Below are 21,708 nucleotides of genomic sequence, written 5' to 3'. Positions count from 1 at the left end.
AATAAAACCATCCTCACTAATGATATGCTACAGATGGAGGCTGACTGGCAAAGCTCTGCTTGTCAAATCTGTCAAAATGTTCACTGATGAGACAAATCCTGCAGCTGTCTTCGTCTGTCCTCTTTCTTCACTTTTCAAAATGTTTAAAACAGCGTTGATAGGACAGCTCAAAGGCTTTCAGTCAGCCTGTCAGTATAATGGCTCTGCATCTCATAAATACAAGGAGAAACAATAATTTGATGGATTAGCTAAAACTTTTAAAACACAGCCTTTATCTGATAGAAAGTTTTAATGTTTGTCTCTATATTTATCAATCTGTTTTGACCATTTTTTAGGCTTTTAGGCTTTTCCTAGCTCTCACTACTGGAGAAAAAATGTATAATGTACACATTTATTGAGTGAGATACAAAAACTTAGTATACCATTTTCATTAAAACTTGAGAGAATTTAAAAAATGTTAAGTAAATAAATAAATAAAAATAAAAAAGCTAATTTAGAGAATAGGGTTTCTCAAACATCATGTGTGAAGCTCTAAATATGATAAATGTGACAAACAATGAGGTCTACAGACAGGATCATCAGGACTGACCTTCTCTCCATCCAGAACCTGTGCTGGTCTAGGATCAGTGAATGGAATACCTTTGTGGGGTGCCTTGAGACGACATTGTTGTAAATAAGCGCCGTTTAACTAAATAATATGAACTGAAACTATCTGTGTAGTTATGCTGCAATAGGCTTATGCTGCTGGAGGACATAATGACCACTTTCACCCTCTTCGCTACATTCTCACACTACTCTCCAATTTTGCATTGTTTGCTGTTATTTCAGCTTTTAACTTTGTTCTCTCTTTTCTCTTCCTAGAAGCTACACCCGGCCTGGCTCTGTGTCTACCTGTGACACCTTTCTGGAGAGGGGAATCGTCCGAGCTTCTGCTGGCAACAACTTAATGCTCACCCTCTACCGATGATTCACATAGCCCTGTCTGTTAGTGTTTAACCCTTTCTCTCTCCTAGACATGGCGATTGACTGAGCTTAACTGTAACTAACTGTATGTGTTCTCTTTCAGACTCTTTCAGAGTTTATTTGTTCTTTCTTTCTAGGTGAAACGACTAAAGGAGTTACATCCATTAACATTTAAATTTTCTTCCATGCAAGTCAACGCCCGTGACTGTCCACTGTCTCAACCGGGAGGAGTGAATGCTGCAAGTCACTGACTGGATGCAATCTGCTGGGTTTCCCTAGACAGAAAAACATTTTATACAATTTGAATAAATAACTAACTCTGACTGCACTGTTAAATGGTTAGGATTAATTGGAATGAATGTATCTGACTGTTGTGAAGTGCCTTGAAACGACATGAGTTGTGAATTAGCGCTATGTATATAAAACTGAATTGAATTGAATTGTCTTCTTCTTTTCACTGTTCATTCTGGACCAGACAGTCACACAGTTGTTCACTCACAGGAAGGACCTGTGCCACCTGTGTGGTGCTTTCCATGTGTGGGTTCTCTACAATAACTCTGGCATCCTGTTGGGTTAAATGACTACACTAAATGGCCCTTAGGTGTATTGCTGTCTGTCCTGTGTATCTGTTTGATGCAGTAGTGCCGTGTCCAGGGTTTCCTTTTCTCTTGTCAGTTCAAGATAAGGCCCCCTTTGTTGCAAGGATTTTACTGATACAGGATCATTTAATTTAACCTAGATATTACTTGTTTGGAAATCCAAGCCTTTAGCTCTGTCTTAACATTAGACATTGGGCACTTTAACCCACTTTTGGGTAAGAAAACCTAACTAGTGTAGTTATTCAGGATCAGTCCATGTTTGACCCAATTCGGGTAGGCAAAATAGCTCAGCTGGGCTCTTTTAAGCATGTAGGATCATATTTCACAAAACTAATAGAGTCAAAGAATCATATTTGTTGTACAGAAAAATCCCCCTTACATCAGAACAGTTTTTAAACCTCCTGCACTGACTCAAAGGTTTCAGAAGCTGTCTCATACAAAGCCAGTACACTGTCGTGATGACCTGTGCCCAGCTCCACTGCACCCCTCGCTGGCATTCAAATCAACTCACAACTCCGGCGAAATCAGGCCTCTGACAGGGGGAGAAAACAGATTGGATTACATACTGTTATTCATAGCCACCCTCTCCCCTTCTCTCATTATAAACTCACAGCTGACAGGGTCCTGCTCTGTCTGTGTGACTCCTCTGTTAGGTCTGTCTGTTTTTTTTATTCCATGTTCCATCTCTTTCTCCCTTCCAATTATAATGAACTTCACACTCATGACCGACTGCTGTGCAGGGACAACATTACACTGCATGGCCATTATCTTCTACTTCAGTCTAATGGGGAAAATTCTGACGAAGCTTGCCAGCGCATTAACGAGAAGTTCTGTATAGTTGCTTTGCCATGAAACAGATTTTTTATGTTATTTTGTAACAGGCTAATGTTTTGCAGATGCGACTTGAAAAAGCCTAATTCTGCAATTCTGAAGATAAAAGAATGTGAAAATCTGTGTTTTTTTTACAGCTGGCTCATAAAATATGCTAGATGTTACAAGTAGATTTGTAACAACATTGTCTTAAAAGGAAGACTTCAGGACTGTATTTCTTTCCTTCTATCATTGCAGAAGCATTAGTTTGTTCTTTTGTAGAACCTAATCTGAGAAGGGTATGTTATCTTCCTCCTGTCAGCTCTCATTTTCAGTTCCTTCAGCCCTCCAAGAAACTGAACTTATCTGCTACTCTTTGAAGACCCAACAGCAACACAGTCCCTTCTCATATGAAAAGCTTCAAACAGGTGGCTATGAGGCCACTCCTACATTAGGACCTACCATGTCGTATATCTGACCTCCACTCACAAGTTCGCCCACCCTTAGTCCTACTTTTTTGGTAGCTCCATGGCCTGTGGACAATAGTTGTCCCAGCTAGAGTTGCATCTTGAACAGAGTCCCACCCCCATTTCTTTGGCCAGTGATGTCAGCAAACCATGTGATACTCCTTTTATAAAGACAGTATCAATGTCAGACCTTCTCTTCTGGAGCCATAGGGGACAGACATCGGACTTACTTTCCCATTAGCGGAATACCTAAACGATTTTAAGTATATTCCGGTCTCCTTAATCCCCTCATTGAAAAGGCTTTGAGTTGTTTGTGCTGCTAACAATCACCATGAAGTGGGGCTGGGTGTTTTTAGGGTTCTCCTTTCTCTCTTTGGGGACTCTGTCTTTGGGGGAGAAGGGCTTGGAGATCCCTGAGTATGACGGCAAAGACCGCATCCATACCCTCACTGCCAAGAACTATAAGTCCATCATGAAGAAGTACGATGTGATGGTGATCTACTACCACAGAAATGTGGATGGGAATCGAAGCGCCATGAAGCAGCATCAGATGGAGGAGCTGGCTTTGGAGGTGGGTTAATGCTAAAGCATGAGAGCAAATGAATCTGAGATGCGTTGATGGGAACAGTCAAGACTGGAGGAGGGAAGTTTGGGGGCTGGTGAATCTGGCTTTGGATTGCACTTTCTAGATCAGTTGTTGCCTTTTCGAATTTAAACAAAATCAAAAGGAAGGTTTTAATGAATAATGACAATATCAGCAGTTTGGTTTGGATTTTAGTACAATTAAGATTAGATTCAAATCATTTTAGAACCTAGAAGATCTATACATGAAAACCGTAGAAATGAGGAAGTGTATTCTTTCATTAAACCATTATTGTTGGCTTGGGTGCTCTGCCAGGAAGAAATCTGTTTGTAGAGCACACAGACAGGAGAATAATGGAGCAAGGCTGACCCCTTGAAATTCTAACCATTATGTCGGTTGAGGATTTCTTTTTACCTTTGTTCATTTCGGAAACAAACAATTCATGCTTTAGGCAGAATTTAGATGTCAGAGCTTGAACTTGCATCATCAGGATTTTAGACTTTTAGGGTCCTTTGGTACCAACTCACCACACCTTTTTTATTCCTTTGTTCTCTTAATACAGTATAATGTAAAGTCCTGTATCATGTTTTAAAATTTTATGTTTTTGACAGATAAAAATGATAAAGTTTTCAACATATTAAACTGCTTTTATATGTGAATTAGGAGTGTGAATTTTGACCTGTTTTAGGTGCAACTGACTAGCGAATAAAAATAAATTGAATCGGTTCGGAATTTGTAACTTCTTGATTACTAAACCAATGCTTTACTAAGTGAACTATTTTTCAGTGTCTCAACATATACACAAATGATATATAAGTCCTCATGCTTTTGTTATTGTTGGGATAGCATTCTTCTTATTTATGAATATTTTGATACAAATTAAACGGCAGTCTTACCTCTGCCACATTCTGACAGCACAGTGTCTTCTCTGTTACAAGGTACTGGTTGGGAACCACTATTTATGCTGAACAACTGACATGTTTTTGGTATGGAAACAAAACTAAACTTTGTCTCTGATGATATGAAAAGTCCCTGCAGATTAAGAACTCTAATCTTAAGGACAGTTTAGATTAAAATATTCAATTCAGTTCAATTCAAAACTATTTTATTAATCCCAAAGGGAAATTAAATGTTGTTGTAACTCATATTTTTATAAAGGTTTCTTCAAAGAGCCGTTGTAGATGCTGATGGCTGTGGGCAGGAAGGATCTCCTGTAGCGCTCCGTCTTACAGCAGATCTGAAGAAACCTCTGACTGAAGACACTCTGTTGTTGTAGGACAGTCTAATGAAGAGGATGCTCAGGGTTCTCCATAATGTTCTTCATTTTATGAAGAATCCTTCTTTCCACAATGATCTCCAGAGGTTCCAGAGGAGTCCCCAGAACAGAACCAGCCTTCTTTATCAGCTTGTTGAGCTTTTTTAAGTCCCTGCCTCTGATGCAGCTACCACAGCAGATGATGGCAGAAGAAATCACACTTTCCACAACAAACTTATAGAAGATATGCAGCATCTTGCTGCAAACACTGAAAGACCTAAGCTTCCTCAATAAGTACAGTCTTCTCTGTCTCTTCTTGTAGATGGCTTCACAGTATCACTACATCTCCACTCCAGTCTGTTGTCCAGGTGAACACTGAGGTACTCCTCCACCACCTCCACCTCTTCTCCCATGATGGCAATCGTGTTTGAGCTATTCCTGTTCTCTTAAAATCTATAATCATCTCCTGTGTTTTATTCATGTCAAGATGAGATGATTATTTCCACACCATGCCACAAAGCGGTCCACCACCTCCCTGTACTCATCTTCTTGTCCATCTCTGATCCACCCCACAATTGCAGAATCATCGAGTATTTCTGCAGATGACAGGAGTCTGTCTTGTACTGGAAGTCTGAGGTGTACAGAGTGAAAAGGAATTATGAGAGTACAGTCCCCTGTGGTTCTCCTGTGCTGCTGACTATCTGATTAGACACACAACCCTTCAGTCTCACAAACTGTGGTCTGTTTGTCAGGTAGTCTTTGATCCAGGAGATTGTTGAGGCCTCCACCCGAGTCTTCTCGAGTTTCTGACAAAGCAAATCAGGTTGGATTGTATTAAATGCACTGGAGAAATCGAAAGAACATGATCCTCACGGTGCTGCTGGCTTTGTCCAGAAGACAGTGGGTTGTATATATCTTTAAATATGTTGTTTATATCTTTTGTTATGGTACAAATATGTAAACATCTCACTATCATCATGAACATCTTTGAGTGCCTATTCATGTTTTATGACATGTTTACATTGTTTCAAACATTTTCGAGGACCTTATTAATATTTGACTTTACCCCCTTTAAGCCATGTAGTGTTGCTTGGTTTAAACCAAGGGTCTGCAACCTGCATCTGCAAAGCCACATGTGGCTCCTAAGGGCCATTAAAGGGACTCTTAATAACTGTGTCCAAAAATAACAACAAACTGAGCAATGTTTTTAAAAATAAAGCTAATTAAAATGACTTATTTTGGTAGTTTCTCTGTGTTTTTAAGCAATCTCTGTATTGAATTCCGTAATTTTTTATTAGATCACAAACAGCTTTTTTAATATTCCACAAATATAGAATTCAAGAAAATGTGTTTATTCTGTTTTTGTAATTATTTTTCTTTATTCTAAAAAAATATATACATTTGTTTACTTTGATGTAATCACCAAACAAAAAATTGTCCAATGGTAGGTATTTAGAGGCAACTGATACATTGTCCTTTTTTCAAAGGGTGGCTTAACTTTGTGGCTCTGGACACATTTTATTTGGCAAGACACAAGGCAGAAATGGCTCTTTGGATGAAAAAGGTTGCTTTTCCCTGGTTTAAACTTAAGCAAAACACGTTTAAATTATGAATCCAAATATACATATTATTGACTCATGTATAAATATTGCTTCAATATTGAAATCAAGCCTATACCTATGTAGGTAGAGGAAGATGGTCTGTCTTAAAGTTCTGAGAAACAGAGCTCGATTTCCCTCTATTATGTATGTTGCCATTATCTGTGGAAATCCTGTCTTTGAGCTTTCTTGTAGTACACATTTGAGGTGGGACATATCTGCTCACTGTGTAATGTGTCTCAGCTGTTGTTTCCTTCCAGAATATTGCTCTATGTATTGATGATGAGAGACTGACTGCATAAACACTTCTTTTTCTTAAAACACGCAGTGGGGTTGGGATTTGTGATGGTGTACAGATGGAATCTGCGTGTACAAAATTCAATCCTTATAAACATAAAGCGTATTACACACTGAATACCCACCCAATTAAACCGTTACACTTGTTACCTATAGTTAAATCCAGTGATGAAGGTATTTTTGTAGTTATGCAGTGAATGATTATCTGACTTATTGTAGGTTGATTTATTCTGATTATGTGTTTCACATTATTATCATTCATACAGTTATAGAGGCTTTTTGTCACCTTACAGCCACAAACTTTACAGCAACGCATTGTAGTATATAGTTGTGAACCTGTATCAACAGGATACATGGTTTACCATTTTTGTACAACTAAAAATCAATTTTCAATAAGATGGTGTGGCAAGAACTTGTATGTTACCCCCTTTATTCTGCTACCCCCAAAATAGGGCATCCTGGCTTCCTCAAAAGACACATAATTAGTTAAACCTGTCCATCTGCGTGTAATTTAATCTCAATATAAATGCAACTGTTTAATGAAGGCTTCTGAGGTCTGTTAGAGAACTTTAGTGAGCTAACCACATTATAGACCAAAGAACACTAGGAACACAAGGAAGAGAGATCCAAAGAAATTAAAACCAGGGTTAGGGTATAAAATTATATCCCAAGCTTTAAACATCTCACCTAGTGTGAAATAAAAATATGTTTAAGGATTGAGGGTGACATGTTTTAAGGTTTGGAAGATGCATCATGCTGTGGGGGAGCATTTCTTTGGAAGGGGGAGGGAGCAGAACTAGAGCAATAGTCTTGTAGATTCTGAACAGTGTTATTTGATAAATAAATCCAAAGAGCCCTAAATGATGCACCTGGGCCCAGCACTCAGCCAGTACACCAGTTAACCACAGCAACCTGCTGCCTTTTCAGAGTGGCAGTGTCTTCTTACATCAGCACAGTGTAGCTTACACTAGGGCCACATAAGTCACCTCTGTAAATAGCCTGAGACAGCCCTGCATGCTGAGCAAGAGACTAAAAGCTCTCGTGAGACAGAGTGGAAGTTCAGAGCCATATTTCACATCAGCTATCGCATCTTCCTTATTTCAGATACCGTATAAACAGTGCATTATCCTGTGGATGTAGACCAAGATACCAAACCATTTACAGTTGCACACACAAAGTTGTCGGATCTGATCAATCTCCCAACAGAGCTGCCAAGGTGGAGAAAAACAGAGAGAGAGAGAGCAGCAGATCTCTACTGTACTTTTGGTCTTTCTGACTGCCAGCTGTGATTATTCATCCGATCAGAGAGCACTCAAAGGGGACACTTAAAATAGCTGATCATTGACACCTATGAATTCGGAAGTATAAATAATTAAATTGCAGAGCTACTACAAATATGAGCTTCTACTGTGACTAACTGTGTATGTGCTCTCTTTCATACTCTAGACTTGAAAACTGGCTCAGAGCTCACCTGCTTAGCTGTGTTTCTCTCCTAGATGGAGTCACTAAAGGTGGTACTACCATTAATGTTTTACTTCTTTTCCCATAGAAAGTACTCCTGGATCAGTCCATCTGTGTTCTTTTTGTGTCTCTGCTCTGTTCTGTCAAACCTCCAGTCGGTTGTGGCAGATGGCCGCTCACACTGAGCCTGGTTCTGCTGGAGGTTACTTCCTGTTAAAAGGGAGTTTTCCTTTCCACTGTCACTACATGCATGCACAGCATTAGGGATTGCTGCAAAGTCAATTCAAGTGTCTGTCCACTGTCGCTACAGGAGTGAATACTGCAAGTCACGGACTCAATGCAATCTGCTGGGTTTCCCTAGATAGAAAAACGTTTTAACCAATTTAAATAGTAAACTAAATCCGACTCCACTGTTTAATAGGTAGGATCAATTGGAATGTATGTACCTGACTTGAAATCTATATGATTTGACTTAGAAAAGTGCCTTGAGACGACATGTGTTGTGAATTGGCCCTATATAAATAAAACTAAATTGAATTGAATTTGTCACTGCATAAATCACCAAATAAGACACACTAGTAAGAATATCATTTCTTTTGCACGTCCTACAATCTGTGCATTACTGCTGACATTTAGCCACTTTTACAACCTTTTAGACCTTTGTCATGTTTTGTTTAAATTGAGTGACTATTTAGTGGTAAGACCTTAGGTGGCGTTTTCCCTTGAATATTGGCAATGTCACAGAAACTTTCATGTTTACCTTAGCAACAGAGATTATTATAGCCCTCACAATACAGTGTTTCAGTCCTTTGTATTATCCGACAGAGCAATCATGGATGTGTAAAGTGTCAACAGCGATCGCTTAAATGAAGTGGAAGCAACAGGCAGAGAAGAGATGTGACCATAATTATGACATGGTCTCATAATGATAATAACCCACCTTTTTTATATGTAGCTTTCAACCATTTTTTAATACCGCCCTATTCCTGCAAGTTTGGGAGGGAGTGGGTTCCTATCTCCGGCGGTCAACTGGCGACAGGAAGTGCCTGTCCATCACAAGGCAACAGAGAAACACGCGGGACAAGCAGCCATGCATGTAATTTAGAGCAACGAGCAAATTTTTGGACAGTGGGACAAATTGGAGTACAATTCAATTTAATTCAGTTTTTATTTATATAGCGCCAATTCACAATGCATATCGTCTCAAGGAACTTCACAAAGGGTTTGTAATGGTGCGGGGTTGTTGGGGAGGTTAGATTAAACTATGAGTCTTAGAGTTCGGCCATTTTAGAATGGGCTAAGTGTAGGAGTACTAAGTAAAATAATAAACTGATAAATTTTGTCCATGTAGAGCCCACTGGTGGCCATTGTTATACTAAAAACCAAAAGGATCAGGATACCTCTCTCTGTAAGACTGATTATAACCATTGGAAAAGAGAAGGGGTCACACAGGTAGCAGAAATGGAGGGCGTGTTTGTACCTCAACCATAACTGAGCCGGTTTAAGCTAAACCTGACTCCCCCTTACTCCATCCAACAGTGAGGAAGGAAGGCAGAGGTAAAAATAATTGGAAAGTGTTGTTTCCTGTTGCATTGTGTGAAAGGTTTAAAATGGGCTAAGTTAATTCATTTGAATCATACAGATTTGAAGTCAGGTACATACATTCTAATTAATCCTAAACATTGAACAGTGCAGTCAGATTCAGTTATTTATTCAAATTGGATAAAAAGTCTGTCTATCTAAGGAAACCCAGCAGATTGCATCGAGTCAGTGACCCGCAGCAGTCACTTCTCCTTGATGAGCATGTAGAGACAGTGGACGGCCATATGCATTGACTTTGCAGCAATCCCTCATACTGAGCATGCATGTAGCGACTGTGGAGAGGAAAAACTCCCTTTTAACAGGAATAAACCTCCAGCAGAAACAGGCTCAGTGTGAGCGGCCATCTGCCACGACCGACTGGGGGTTTGAGAGAACAGAGCAGAGACACAAAGAGAACACAGAAGCACTGATCCATGAGTACTTTCTATGGGAAGGAAAAGTAAATGTTAATAGATGTAGCTCCTTTAGTGGTTTCATCTAAGAAGAAAAAACAGATAACCTCTGAGCCACTTTTCAAGTTGTGAATGAATGTGAAATCCACAAATGCACAAACTTTAGTGAGCTAAAGTAACTTCTGCTTTCTTGTTGCATGCCATCAGTGCAAGTAACTGTGCATGCAGTTTTCTTGCAGCATTTCAGCAAAGCCATCTTGTGACACATTAAATGCTAGAACTTCAATTAATAATAAGATGCAGTTTGTAAATGGGAGTTTAACATCTACAACTCAATATTAAAAGTGGTGCCTATACAAAATATTCTAATAAAATTTTAATTTTGTAAAAATGTTTTATATTGTTTTTTGTCAGCATTTCAAAAAGTCAAGATCATATATAGATTCATCACACATAGAGTAAAATATTTCAAGCCTTTATTTCTTGTACTTTCCATGATTATAGCTAACAGATAATGAAAGTCCAAAATTCAGCATCATGAAAAATTTGAATATTGAGAAAAGGTAAAACAATGGAAACTCATGGTGTCACACCCTAATCAGCTAATTAACTCAAATTGACTAAAAATGTTTCTTGAGAGTCTAAATAGTCTCTCAGTCTGGGTCAGTAGGCTACACAATTATGGGAAAGACTGTTGACTTTATAGGTTGCCAGAAGACAATCACTGACAACCTTAGTAGGGTACAAGAAGACTCATCACCGTCCTGGATCAGTCCAATGACAGTGGTGTCATCTGCAAACTTAAGGAGTTTCACAGACGAGTCCGATGAGGTGCAGTCATTTGTGTACGGGGAGAAGAGGAGTGGAGATAGAACACACCCCTGGGGGGCACCAGTACTTATTGATCTGGATCGGGAGAAGATGGTGGATTGTTTGAGGCAGGAGGGGACCTCACATTTCTCCAGTGATTTGTTGAAGATCCGTGTGAAGATCGGAGCGAGTTGATTTGCACAGGCATGATGGGGAGACGTTATCAGGTCCTCCAAAGCAAAGTCTGTTTGAGAATTTGGGGGATCTTCACAAGGGCTGAACTGAGGCTAAAGTCAGTGTCTCAAGAGCCACCATGCTGAGACAAATCATATACATTGGCTACCTAGGCTAAGGAGAAAAAGAACAGGGTTACAAATGTCGCATTTTTCTAATGAAGCCACTCCTGAACTAGAGACTGGCTTTTTGCTCAGTGGTCCAAAGTCTGGACAACTATTAAAATTATAGCATCATGTAGTCGGTGCTGATTTTTCGGCTTCACATCCATGGAGTGAATGTCCTTTTCCACCATGTCGCAAAGTAGCTCTGTTGGATTGTGATACGGAGGCCACTGGAGAACAGTTAAATTTTTATTCATGTTCTAGAAACCAGTTTAAGATTATCTGAACTTTATTCTGGTGGCAGTAGCCATCAAAAGACAGGTACACTGTGGTCGTACAGGGCTGGAAATGATCAGAAACAATACTCAGGAAGGCCGCAGACTTTAAATATTTCTCAGTTGGTACTAAGAGGGCCAAAGTACACCAGTACACCACCAACCCAAACTATTAGTAGACGGCAGGATGGTTTCATGGTTTAATGTTTCCGCTAAATCCTGACACTACCAGCTGAGTGTTGGAGCTGAAATCCAGACTCATACGACCAGTTAGTGTTCTCTAAATCTGTTGTTGTCTAGTTTTTATGAGCCTGTGTGCCTCTGTAGCATCAGTTTACTGTTCTTTGCCACCAAGAGTGACACATGGTGTTGGCTTCTGCTGCCATACCCCATCTGCTTCAAGGTTCAGCTGTTTTACCCAGAGAATATGGAGGGGAACTTGAATCTAGTCTGTGGACAAATCTTAACAAATAATCAAAATTAGATGTAAGGAGTTTCTAAATTCTGTGTGCAAACTGTACAGATTTAAGTGTTTGAATATATATGCTGATGAATTATAGCTCGAACATTAACTCCATATCAAAAATGCTGCTGTATGTGGCAGTTATTACATATTACCTAAACAATATATACGTATGATTAACTTTTATTTCTGTTGTTCATAATAATTTATAAATGATCCTTCTATTGTTTCCTCGGTTTCTTTTCTTTCCTTTTGAATGTGCTTGAATGGTTTTGTCTCGTCTCCCTCATCTGTATCAGGGAATGTCTTCATATCATTTATTCATGAGATAAAAATGTCAAGGAAATGGGGGGCATCAGGGTGCACCATGAAAAATTCAAACATGAATCTCTTGACTTTGAAACCTAGACGTACCTTTTCATTTCACCCAGTGCTGGATCTGACTAAAGATAGCACTGACATTGCCTTACGTCATGACAAGTAAGAACGAAAATATACAACATCTGCCGTCTCCTAATCTAACCTCATCATTCTCCCTGTGAGTGATGTTAACGATTTCATAGCAGATGTAAATGCTAACTCTCAGTACAGCTCCAGACTGTTACATTAAGTTAAGGTCACAAGGAAAACCCCTAAATAAACCCTGCCTCTTTCAGCCGTTTAGGTTTTACTAATTATTTAGCTTTGAATGGCAAGACTTATTCAGTACTGAATATTTACATGTCCTTACATGATGCTTATTATCTTGTGGGATTTAATGTTTATGTTGTGTAAATTCTCAGAAATTAATCACAAAGTTTACATTCCTAAAATAATGTTTGAATTACATCCGCAAGTTTTCCTTGGAAATCGTGAGAATACAAAACCTTATGTTTTGTTTCTCATACAAATTAAGTCTACAAATATCGTGTAATGTTTTTCTATTAATTAATAATGAACTGGTGGTAGTGACATTGTGCTGCATGTTAGAAAAATGGTTCAGTGGCTAAGGGAATTGTTCAAAAAGGTTCAGAGAAGAGATACTTTCCTTACACAAACAAGGAAACAGGAAACAAGGAAAGATGGCAAAGGCCCTAAATGTTCTTAAAGATTCAGCTGGAAATAAAAGTTTAAGGTTAAAGGAGAAGTGGCTAAACTAGACATGGCAGACAGAGGAAGATATCAACAACTGCCACCAGCAGGTTTCTGTGGTGGGTAACCCTTGACTGATGTCAAAAGTCCTGCAACACCTAATAAATGCTAAGGGGTCCATTCCTGATCTCTAAGACCCAATCCACTAATAACCCAAAGCATAAGACAACTGAGCTCCAGTGGGCTAAGATTAATCAGGAACGCAGCCAGAATCAAATATCTGGCCATTAATCACATCTGCAGTAGGTTATAACAGCAAACGGCTGCTGTACTAAGTACTAAGGATACTTGTCATGAAGGGGTTGAATAGTTTTAAGACTGCAGGATGTCTTTAAAAGTGTCATGTTGTGTTTAATTTGGAGAAAGCATTGATAGTTGAGTTCCCTAAATTGTGCTTATTTGATTACTTTCATACAAACAGTTGCTTGGTTGTATATTTTGCCAGGACACCTAATTCAAATCAGTTTGGATTAGGTACATTTATGTGCAACTGTCTGCAATCAGCCTATTTAGTCTTGAATGTAAACTGAAGCTAAAACGAATATTTATTAAAGCAGTAGGTGACTTTTGTTCAAATTTTTTTTTTTTTTTACATACAATACTGTGCAAACGTTTTAGGCAGGTGTGACAAAATGCAGTAAACAAAGAATGATTTCAGAAATATAAATGATTATTTATTTTGATCAATTTACGAAAAGCTAAGTGACTGAACCCAAACATACATCCAAAGTCATTAAGAACTATCTTCAACATAAAGAAGAAGACTTACTGGAAGTGATGGTATGGCCCCCACAGAGCCCTGATGTCAACATCATGGAGTGTGGCTGGGATTACATGAAGAGACAGAAGGATGTGAGAAAGCCTACATCCACAGAAGATCTGTGGTTAGTTCTCCAAGATGTTTGGAACAACCTACCAGCCGAGTTCCTTCAAAATCTGTGTGCAAGTGTACCTAGAAGAATTGATGCCAAATATTGACTTGATTTAGATTTCTCTTTTGATCATTCACTACATTTTGTTGATTGATGAAAATAAATGATTAACACTTGAAAGCATTCTTTGTTAACAGGATTTTTTTTCACACCTGCCTAAAACATTTGCAGAGTACTGTGTTTGTTAAAACTGTCACTACGTCCTGACAGTAGCATATGAGAGGGATTAGCTGTGAAAAAATCAAGCTCCTCTGGCTCCTCCCAGTGGTCCTACCTACATTTTCAGAAATGCACCACTCCTGATCAGAAACAACCAATCAGAGCCAGGAGGAATGTCTTAGCAGTGTCAATCCCACTGCTCACACCCCTCCCCCTGCATTGTATTATCTCAAAATTACCAGTGTGCTGCAGCTGTGCTAATTTCGCTGTGCTAATGAATTGAGGACCAAATTTGTAGTCAAAGTATGGGCAGGTTATAGTCATTGTTTATGCATAGTGTTTATGTTTTGTCTCTACCAGTGAATGTGCCATCGGTGGCCCTGCTTACTAGCCTGTACTTTCATGGCAGGCTCCGCTGTTGAGGGAGGACTGTTGCACAGCAGAGAGTAAGGGGGAGGGACATGTAAGGGGGGTTTGTTCAAACTTTCAGGCTAAGTCCACCGTTTCCTCAGAACTCCCTACTGTCATGGTTTTGTTCAGGTACCTGACCCACATGCACACATGCTCTCAGATAACCAGAGAAAGTTTTAAAAGGTTTATAGAACATAAAATTAATATGAATGTACAGATCTTCTTGGTCTGGAAACTGTCTGGGAAAACAGGACACCAGAGTCACTAGGAGGAGAGAGGCAGAGTTGAACGGGAGGAATAATCACTGAGATGTTTTTTGTAGCTGAGGAGAATTAGATTTAACGGTAGATGGAGAAAGGAGTTGGTCTGTGTGGTGGTTTGTAAGGCTGGCTGGCTGGAGATGGTATGGAGGGTTGCCAGGGTGAAGAAGAGAGCATAGGAGGGCACACAGGTTTCCACTGGGATTCAGGTAAAGAGGAGCCTCAAGCTGCCAGCCGTGGAACGAAGGCCAGTGGTTGAAGTCTTTACAGCAAGAGTTTGTCGAAGGCTGAAATATAGAAATTCACTCGAGCAAAGGTTTAGATCTCAGGACTGGAGGTTACCACATAGGGTAACACTCAAGCGACGAAGGACTGGCAGCCAGCTCCTCTTTTACACCTTTTGATGAAGACAGGAGACAGGTGTGCAAAGGCCCACCAGCTCACATCCACCCAGCGGCAGAGTAGGTCAGCTGCACTTTCCAGTGGTCTCCTGAGAAAAGACACCACCCAACCACACAAACACCCCAGATTCCTGACAGCTACTGTAGCTTTAAACAACACCCATTTTAACATCCTTCCATCCGTCCATTTTCTATACCGCTTTTTCCATACAGGGTTGCGGGGGAGCTGTTGCCTATCTCCAGGGGTCTACAGGTGAGAGGTTGCCAGTCGCAGGGCAACACAGAGACACACATGACAAACAATCATGCACACAGCCATTCACACCTAAGGGCAATTTAGAGAGACCAATTAACCTTACAGTCATGTTTTCGGACTGTGGGAGGAAGTCGGAGTACCCCGAGAGAACACACGCATGTACAAGGAGAACATGCAAACTCCATGTAGAAAGACACCAGAAAGCCAGGAGTCGAACAAGGACCTTCTAGCTGCAGGGCAACAGTGCTACCAACTGTGCCACCATGCAGCCCCCCATTTTAACATGATATAAGAAATCGCGACAAAATCTGCATGAAATTGGCTTTTTTCTCTATATGCATATTTGATTAAAGGTATTGATTTAACAAATCTATAGTCATTTTATTGTTACTTGTACAGTAAGAAACACAGCCATCAACGGTATTCATTCTGATCAATTTGTGGTCGGAAAGAATGAGATTTGGTTTAATTTGTTTGCCTCTTTGGATGATTATTCAAAACATTGGCATTCAGCTTCACGACAGGAAGGTTATGACCTGGTATTTCACTTTCTTATCCATCTAAAACCAGACTTGGCTGAGGATTTTCTTCTCCCAGTGTGTGGTTGCTGTTGTTTTGTTGACCTATGGTGATGTTCCCACCACGTGTGAAGATGTTCCTGTTTAAGCTATAAATATCACCATTTTACGTCCCGCACCTGACTGACATCTAAATCCTTCTGTGGAAAGGGGGACTCACAGGCCTCCTCTCCTTGCTGTTCTGGCACGTCACCCATCAATTACTTTACTTAAAAAAACCAAGCTTGCTTTGACCACCTGCACGTTTGGCAGATTGGAGAGGCATTCTGAGTTTAGAAGGTAAGATTTCTGTGTGACATGACAGTATTTCGACTGATTCCTGCCCCAGTCACTCCCAGACATTCTCACTGTTATTTCTGTGCCACAAAAGTTGTCAAGCTTTTGTTATACTTCAATATAAAAATTCACAAGTAAAGCTGAATAATTATCTCTAACACCACTTCAGAATATTTTATGTCTGTGCAAAACCGTACTAAAGTCGTGATCTACATGGGCGTCACTGAGTGTTTTATATGCTGTTGTAACTAAATTTTTCATGATCACCCCATTGCAATGTTATGTAAGCACTCAGCGTGGAGGGCTGTGATGTTTTAAAGCAGCCATTTACTAATTTACTGACTGGCTTTGGAGGAAATGCACAGTGAACTTTTGACTTTATACGGATCCCTGGAGACATGCTTTCAAAGGCACCGTTCACTTTAAAAACATTAAATGCTACTTTTTATAACTGATTCAGTTGTAAACCACCTATGATGTTTACAGTTTCTTCCATGTATATGTTGCAGACTGGATCCTTTCATCCATTCATCCAATTCCTTTATACTTTTTCACATTTTGTCAGGTTACAGCCATTTACCTCAATGTGTTTTTTGGGGATTTTATGTTGCACACCAGCACAAAATTGTGTATACATTTCAATACATAATTTTCAATTTCTTTCATGAATAAAAATCAGAAAAGCGATATATGTTTTCGTTGTTCGATGAGCTAACCCCTCCCTCCTACTTCCTCATGTCTAAAGGGATTGCTCAATCCAGCTCTCCATCTAACGGGTCCGGACTTCCCTAAACCTGAAAGATCTTATTAAGCAGGTTTACTGAAAGTTCTGTTTAAGCTGGTGTCGGGAAATGACTCACCTAGCCTCTGACAGCCTTCATCCAAAAGTCTCGCCCTTCTTCAACTGGAGGTCCGGGCGACCGAGTAGCCTCTCGCAGTCATCCACACCTTCGACAGTCACTTTTGTTCACGGCTGCTCATTCCCTAATTTTACAACTGGCTCTTGGTATATGGGCTAGGTTAATTTTAGTAGCTCAGCACGAGCCCCAAGGGCGCTGTTTTAACAAACTTGACTAAGGCAACCTATAAAAACCTCCTAAAATATCTTAGAACCAGGCAACAAGACTTTTTACCATCAATGAAAAACCAACAATACGATGACTCAAATAATTGAATGTCCACGATTTAACTAGAATTTTACATGCTTTCTTTAATTAGTAACGCTTTTGCGGGGGTCAGTAACAGCTTAAATTCGGCAACATAAAATAATTTCAATAATAGAAATGAATCAATCAACTCAACCTGTCTTTCCCTAATGCTGAAACTAGTGGGTTTAAAGAGGCTTTGAAGATGGAGGCTCATTCATGCACCTGATGGAGAAGAATTCTTCTGGTAACAACGAGTGGTTTCTTGAAGGGAATACGACTTAATCTTCAGTTTTCTTCCTTTAAGTGGCTGGCACTGATGCTCCAGGCTTTGATGGTTAAACAGGATCTTTGTTGTTATATGTCTCTGAAGACAGTAGTTTCCAGAGGCTGAAGAGTTGAAGGAAACCCGGAGACATAAATGAGGTTGATTCAGGACTTCCAGAAGCCTGAAACTTAGAGAAATCAGCTGTTCACCAATCAAGTTAACTTCTGTTGTCTGGATAAAAAGGCTTTAGATGAAATCAGATTCTTAATCTTGAGGCACAGTCCTTTCTGGGCCCACGGGTTGATCCTCTTTGTTAATGCAGTCAATCAGTGGGGTGGTGTCTCTGTTCCTTTTCCATCCAAGCTTATTTTCTTCGTCTGAACTTGTTCGCTGGTCTTCTGCGAGGAAACAACCCTGTTTCTGCTCTCAGCATTGTTTTTATAGCGCTTGATGCTTGCACCGGTCAGGCCCTTATTAGGCTTCTTAGTTATTGCGCAACCTATTCAGCTCAGCTTCTTGATTATTGCTCAATACTTTCGTCATGGTCATTGTGACCCACTGATTCTCCTTCTCATCCTTGGAGATGCTAATAATAGCCACGCTGGTCTGTAGTAGCATCCTCCCGTCGCTGTCAATATGCAGCCGGCTCTTGTCTCTCCTAGTCATCCCACAGTTCTTTCCCTAATCTGCTCAGTTTTAAATTTTACACAGTACTACACATTTCATTCTTCAGCTTTCAGCATTCACTTTAAAACACAGTTGCAAAACCATCACTTCATTTTTTTTAATTCATGCATTAATGTTATATTTCTTTCATATACAGGTCCTTCTCAAAATATTAGCATATTGTGATAAAGTTAATTATTTTCCATAATGTCATGATGAAAATCTTATTCATATATTTTAGATTCATTGCACACTAACTGAAATATTTCAGGTCTTTTATTGTCTTAATACGGATGATTTTGGCATACAGCTCATGAAAACCCAAAATTCCTATCTCACAAAATTAGCATATCATTAAAAGGGTCTCTAAACGAGCTATGAACCTAATCATCTGAATCAACGAGTTAACTCTAAACACCTGCAAAAGATTCCTGAGGCCTTTAAAACTCCCAGCCTGGTTCATCACTCAAAACACCAATCATGGGTAAGACTGCCTACCTGACTGCTGTCCAGAAGGCCACTATTAACACCCTCGAGCAAGAGGGTAAGACAAAGAAAAAAACAAATAGGCTGTTCCCAGAGTGCTGTATCAAGGCACATCAGTGGGAAGTCTGTGGGAAGGAAAACGTGTGGCAGAAAACGCTGCACAACGAGAAGAGGTGACCGGACCCTGAGGAAGATTGTGGAGAAGGGCCGATTCCAGACCTTGGGGGACCTGCGGAAGCAGTGGACTGAGTCTGGAGTAGAAACATCCAGAGCCACCGTGCACAGGCGTGTGCAGGAAATGGGCTACAGGTGCCGCATTCCCCAGGTCAAGCCACTTTTGAACCAGAAACAGCGGCAGAAGCGCCTGACCTGGGCTACATACAGGTCCTTCTCAAAATATTAGCATATTGTGATAAAGTTAATTATTTTCCATAATGTAATGATGAAAATTTAACATTCATATATTTTAGATTCATTGCACACTAACTGAAATATTTCAGGTCTTTTATTGTGTTAATACGGATGATTGTGGCATACAGCTCATGAAAACCCAAAATTCCTATCTCACAAAATTAGCATATTTCATCCGACCAATAAAAAAAAAGTGTTTTTAATACAAAAAACGTCAACCTTCAAATAATCATGTACAGTTATGCACTCAATACTTGGTCGGGAATCCTTTAGCAGAAATGACTGCTTCAATGCGGCGTGGCATGGAGGCAATCAGCCTGTGGCACTGCTGAGGTCTTATGGAGGCCCAGGATGCTTCGATAGCGGCCTTTAGCTCATCCAGAGTGTTGGGTCTTGAGTCTCTCAACGTTCTCTTCACAATATCCCACAGATTCTCTATGGGGTTCAGGTCAGGAGAGTTGGCAGGCCAATTGAGCACAGTGATACCATGGTCAGTAAACCATTTACCAGTGGTTTTGGCACTGTGAGCAGGTGCCAGGTCGTGATGAAAAATGAAATCTTCATCTCCATAAAGCCTTTTAGCAGATGGAAGCATGAAGTGCTCCAAAATCTCCTGATAGCTAGCTGCATTGACCCTGCCCTTGATAAAACACAGTGGACCAACACCAGCAGCTGACACGGCACCCCAGACCATCACTGACTGTGGGTACTTGACACTGGACTTCTGGCATTTTGGCATTTCCTTCTTCCCAGTCTTTCTCCAGACTCTGGCACCTTGATTTCCGAATGACATGCAGAATTTGCTTTCATCCGAAAAAAGTACTTTGGACCACTGAGCAACAGTCCAGTGTTGCTTCTCTGTAGCCCAGGTCAGGCGCTTCTGCCGCTGTTTCTGGTTCAAAAGTGGCTTGACCTGGTGAATGCGGCACCTGTAGCCCATTTCCTGCACACGCCTGTGCACGGTGGCTCTGGATGTTTCTACTCCAGACTCAGTCCACTGCTTCCGCAGGTCCCCCAAGGTCTGGAATTGGCCCTTCTCCACAATCTTCCTAAGGGTCCAGTCACCTCTTCTCGTTGTGCAGCGTTTTCTGCCACACTTTTTCCTTCCCACAGACTTCCCACTGAGGTGCCTTGATACAGCATTCTTGGAACTGCCTATTCGTTCAGAAATTTCTTTCTGTGTCTTACCCTCTTGCTTGAGGGTGTCATTAGTGGCCTTCTGGACAGCAGTCAGGTTGGCAGTCTTACCCATGATTGGGGTTTTGAGTGATGAACCAGGCTGGGAGTTTTAAAGGCCTCAGGAATCTTTTGCAGGTGTTTAGAGTTAACTCGTTGATTCAGATGATTAGGTTCATAGCTCGTTTAGAGACCCTTTTAATGATATGCTAATTTTGTGAGATAGGAATTTTGGGTTTTCATGAGCTGTATGCCAAAATCATCTGTATTAAGACAATAAAAGCCCTGAAATATTTCAGTTAGTGTGCAATGAATCTAAAATATATGAATGTAAAATTTTCATCATTACATTATGGAAAATAATTAACTTTATCACAATATACTGATATTTTGAGAAGGACCTGTAGAAGCAGCACTGGACTGTTGCTCAGTGGTCCAAAGTACTTTTTTCGGATGAAAGCAAATTCTGCATGTCATTCGGAAATCAAGGTGCCAGAGTCTGGAGGAAGACTGGGGAGAAGGAAATGCCAAAATGCCAGAAGTCCAGTGTCAAGTATCCACAGTCAGTGATGGTCTGGGTGCCGTGTCAGCTGCTGGTGTTGGTCCACTGTGTTTTATCAAGGGCAGGGTCAATGCAGCTAGCTATCAGGAGATTTTGGAGCACTTCATGCTTCAATCTGCTGAAAAGCTTTATGGAGATGAAGATTTCATTTTTCAGCACGACCTGGCACCTGCTCACAGTGCCAAAACCACTGGTAAATGGTTTACTGACCATGGTATCACTGTGCTCAATTGGCCTGCCAACTCTCCTGACCTGAACCCCATAGAGAATCTGTGGGATATTGTGAAGAGAACATTGAGAGACTCAAGACCCAATACTCTGGATGAGCTAAAGGCCGCTATCGAAGCATCCTGGGCCTCCATAAGACCTCAGCAGTGCCACAGGCTGATTGCCTCCATGCCACGCCGCATTGAAGCAGTCATTTCTGCAAAAGGATTCCCGACCAAGTATTGAGTGCATAACTGTACATGATTATTTGAAGGTTGACGTTTTTTGTATTAAAAACACTTTTATTTTATTGGTCGGATGAAATATGCTAATTTTGTGAGATAGGAATTTTGGGTTTTCATGAGCTGTATGCCAAAATCATCCGTATTAAGACAATAAAAGACCTGAAATATTTCAGTTAGTGTGCAATGAATCTAAAATATATGAATGTTAAATTTTCATCATTACAT

At 40.3% G+C, this 21,708-nt stretch overlaps 1 protein-coding gene across 1 annotated transcript in view; it reads left to right on the top strand.

Annotated features, from left to right (window-relative positions):
• The first annotated feature begins 3,025 nt into the window (after positions 1–3,025).
• The window catches only part of LOC124880036 (calsequestrin-1-like), a 32,331-nt gene continuing 13,648 nt past the window's right edge, over positions 3,026–21,708 (top strand). Inside the window, exon 1 of the mRNA XM_047384913.1 lies at positions 3,026–3,410. Coding sequence (XP_047240869.1) covers positions 3,171–3,410 — 240 coding nt within the window. The 5' untranslated portion in view covers positions 3,026–3,170. The remainder of the gene's footprint in view (positions 3,411–21,708) is intronic.

The sequence above is a fragment of the Girardinichthys multiradiatus genome, chromosome 14, assembly GCF_021462225.1.
Source record: "Girardinichthys multiradiatus isolate DD_20200921_A chromosome 14, DD_fGirMul_XY1, whole genome shotgun sequence".
Taxonomy (NCBI): Eukaryota; Metazoa; Chordata; class Actinopteri; order Cyprinodontiformes; family Goodeidae; genus Girardinichthys; species Girardinichthys multiradiatus.
Note: the sequence above shows the minus strand (reverse complement) of the source record. Positions and strands in the feature narration are given on the sequence as shown.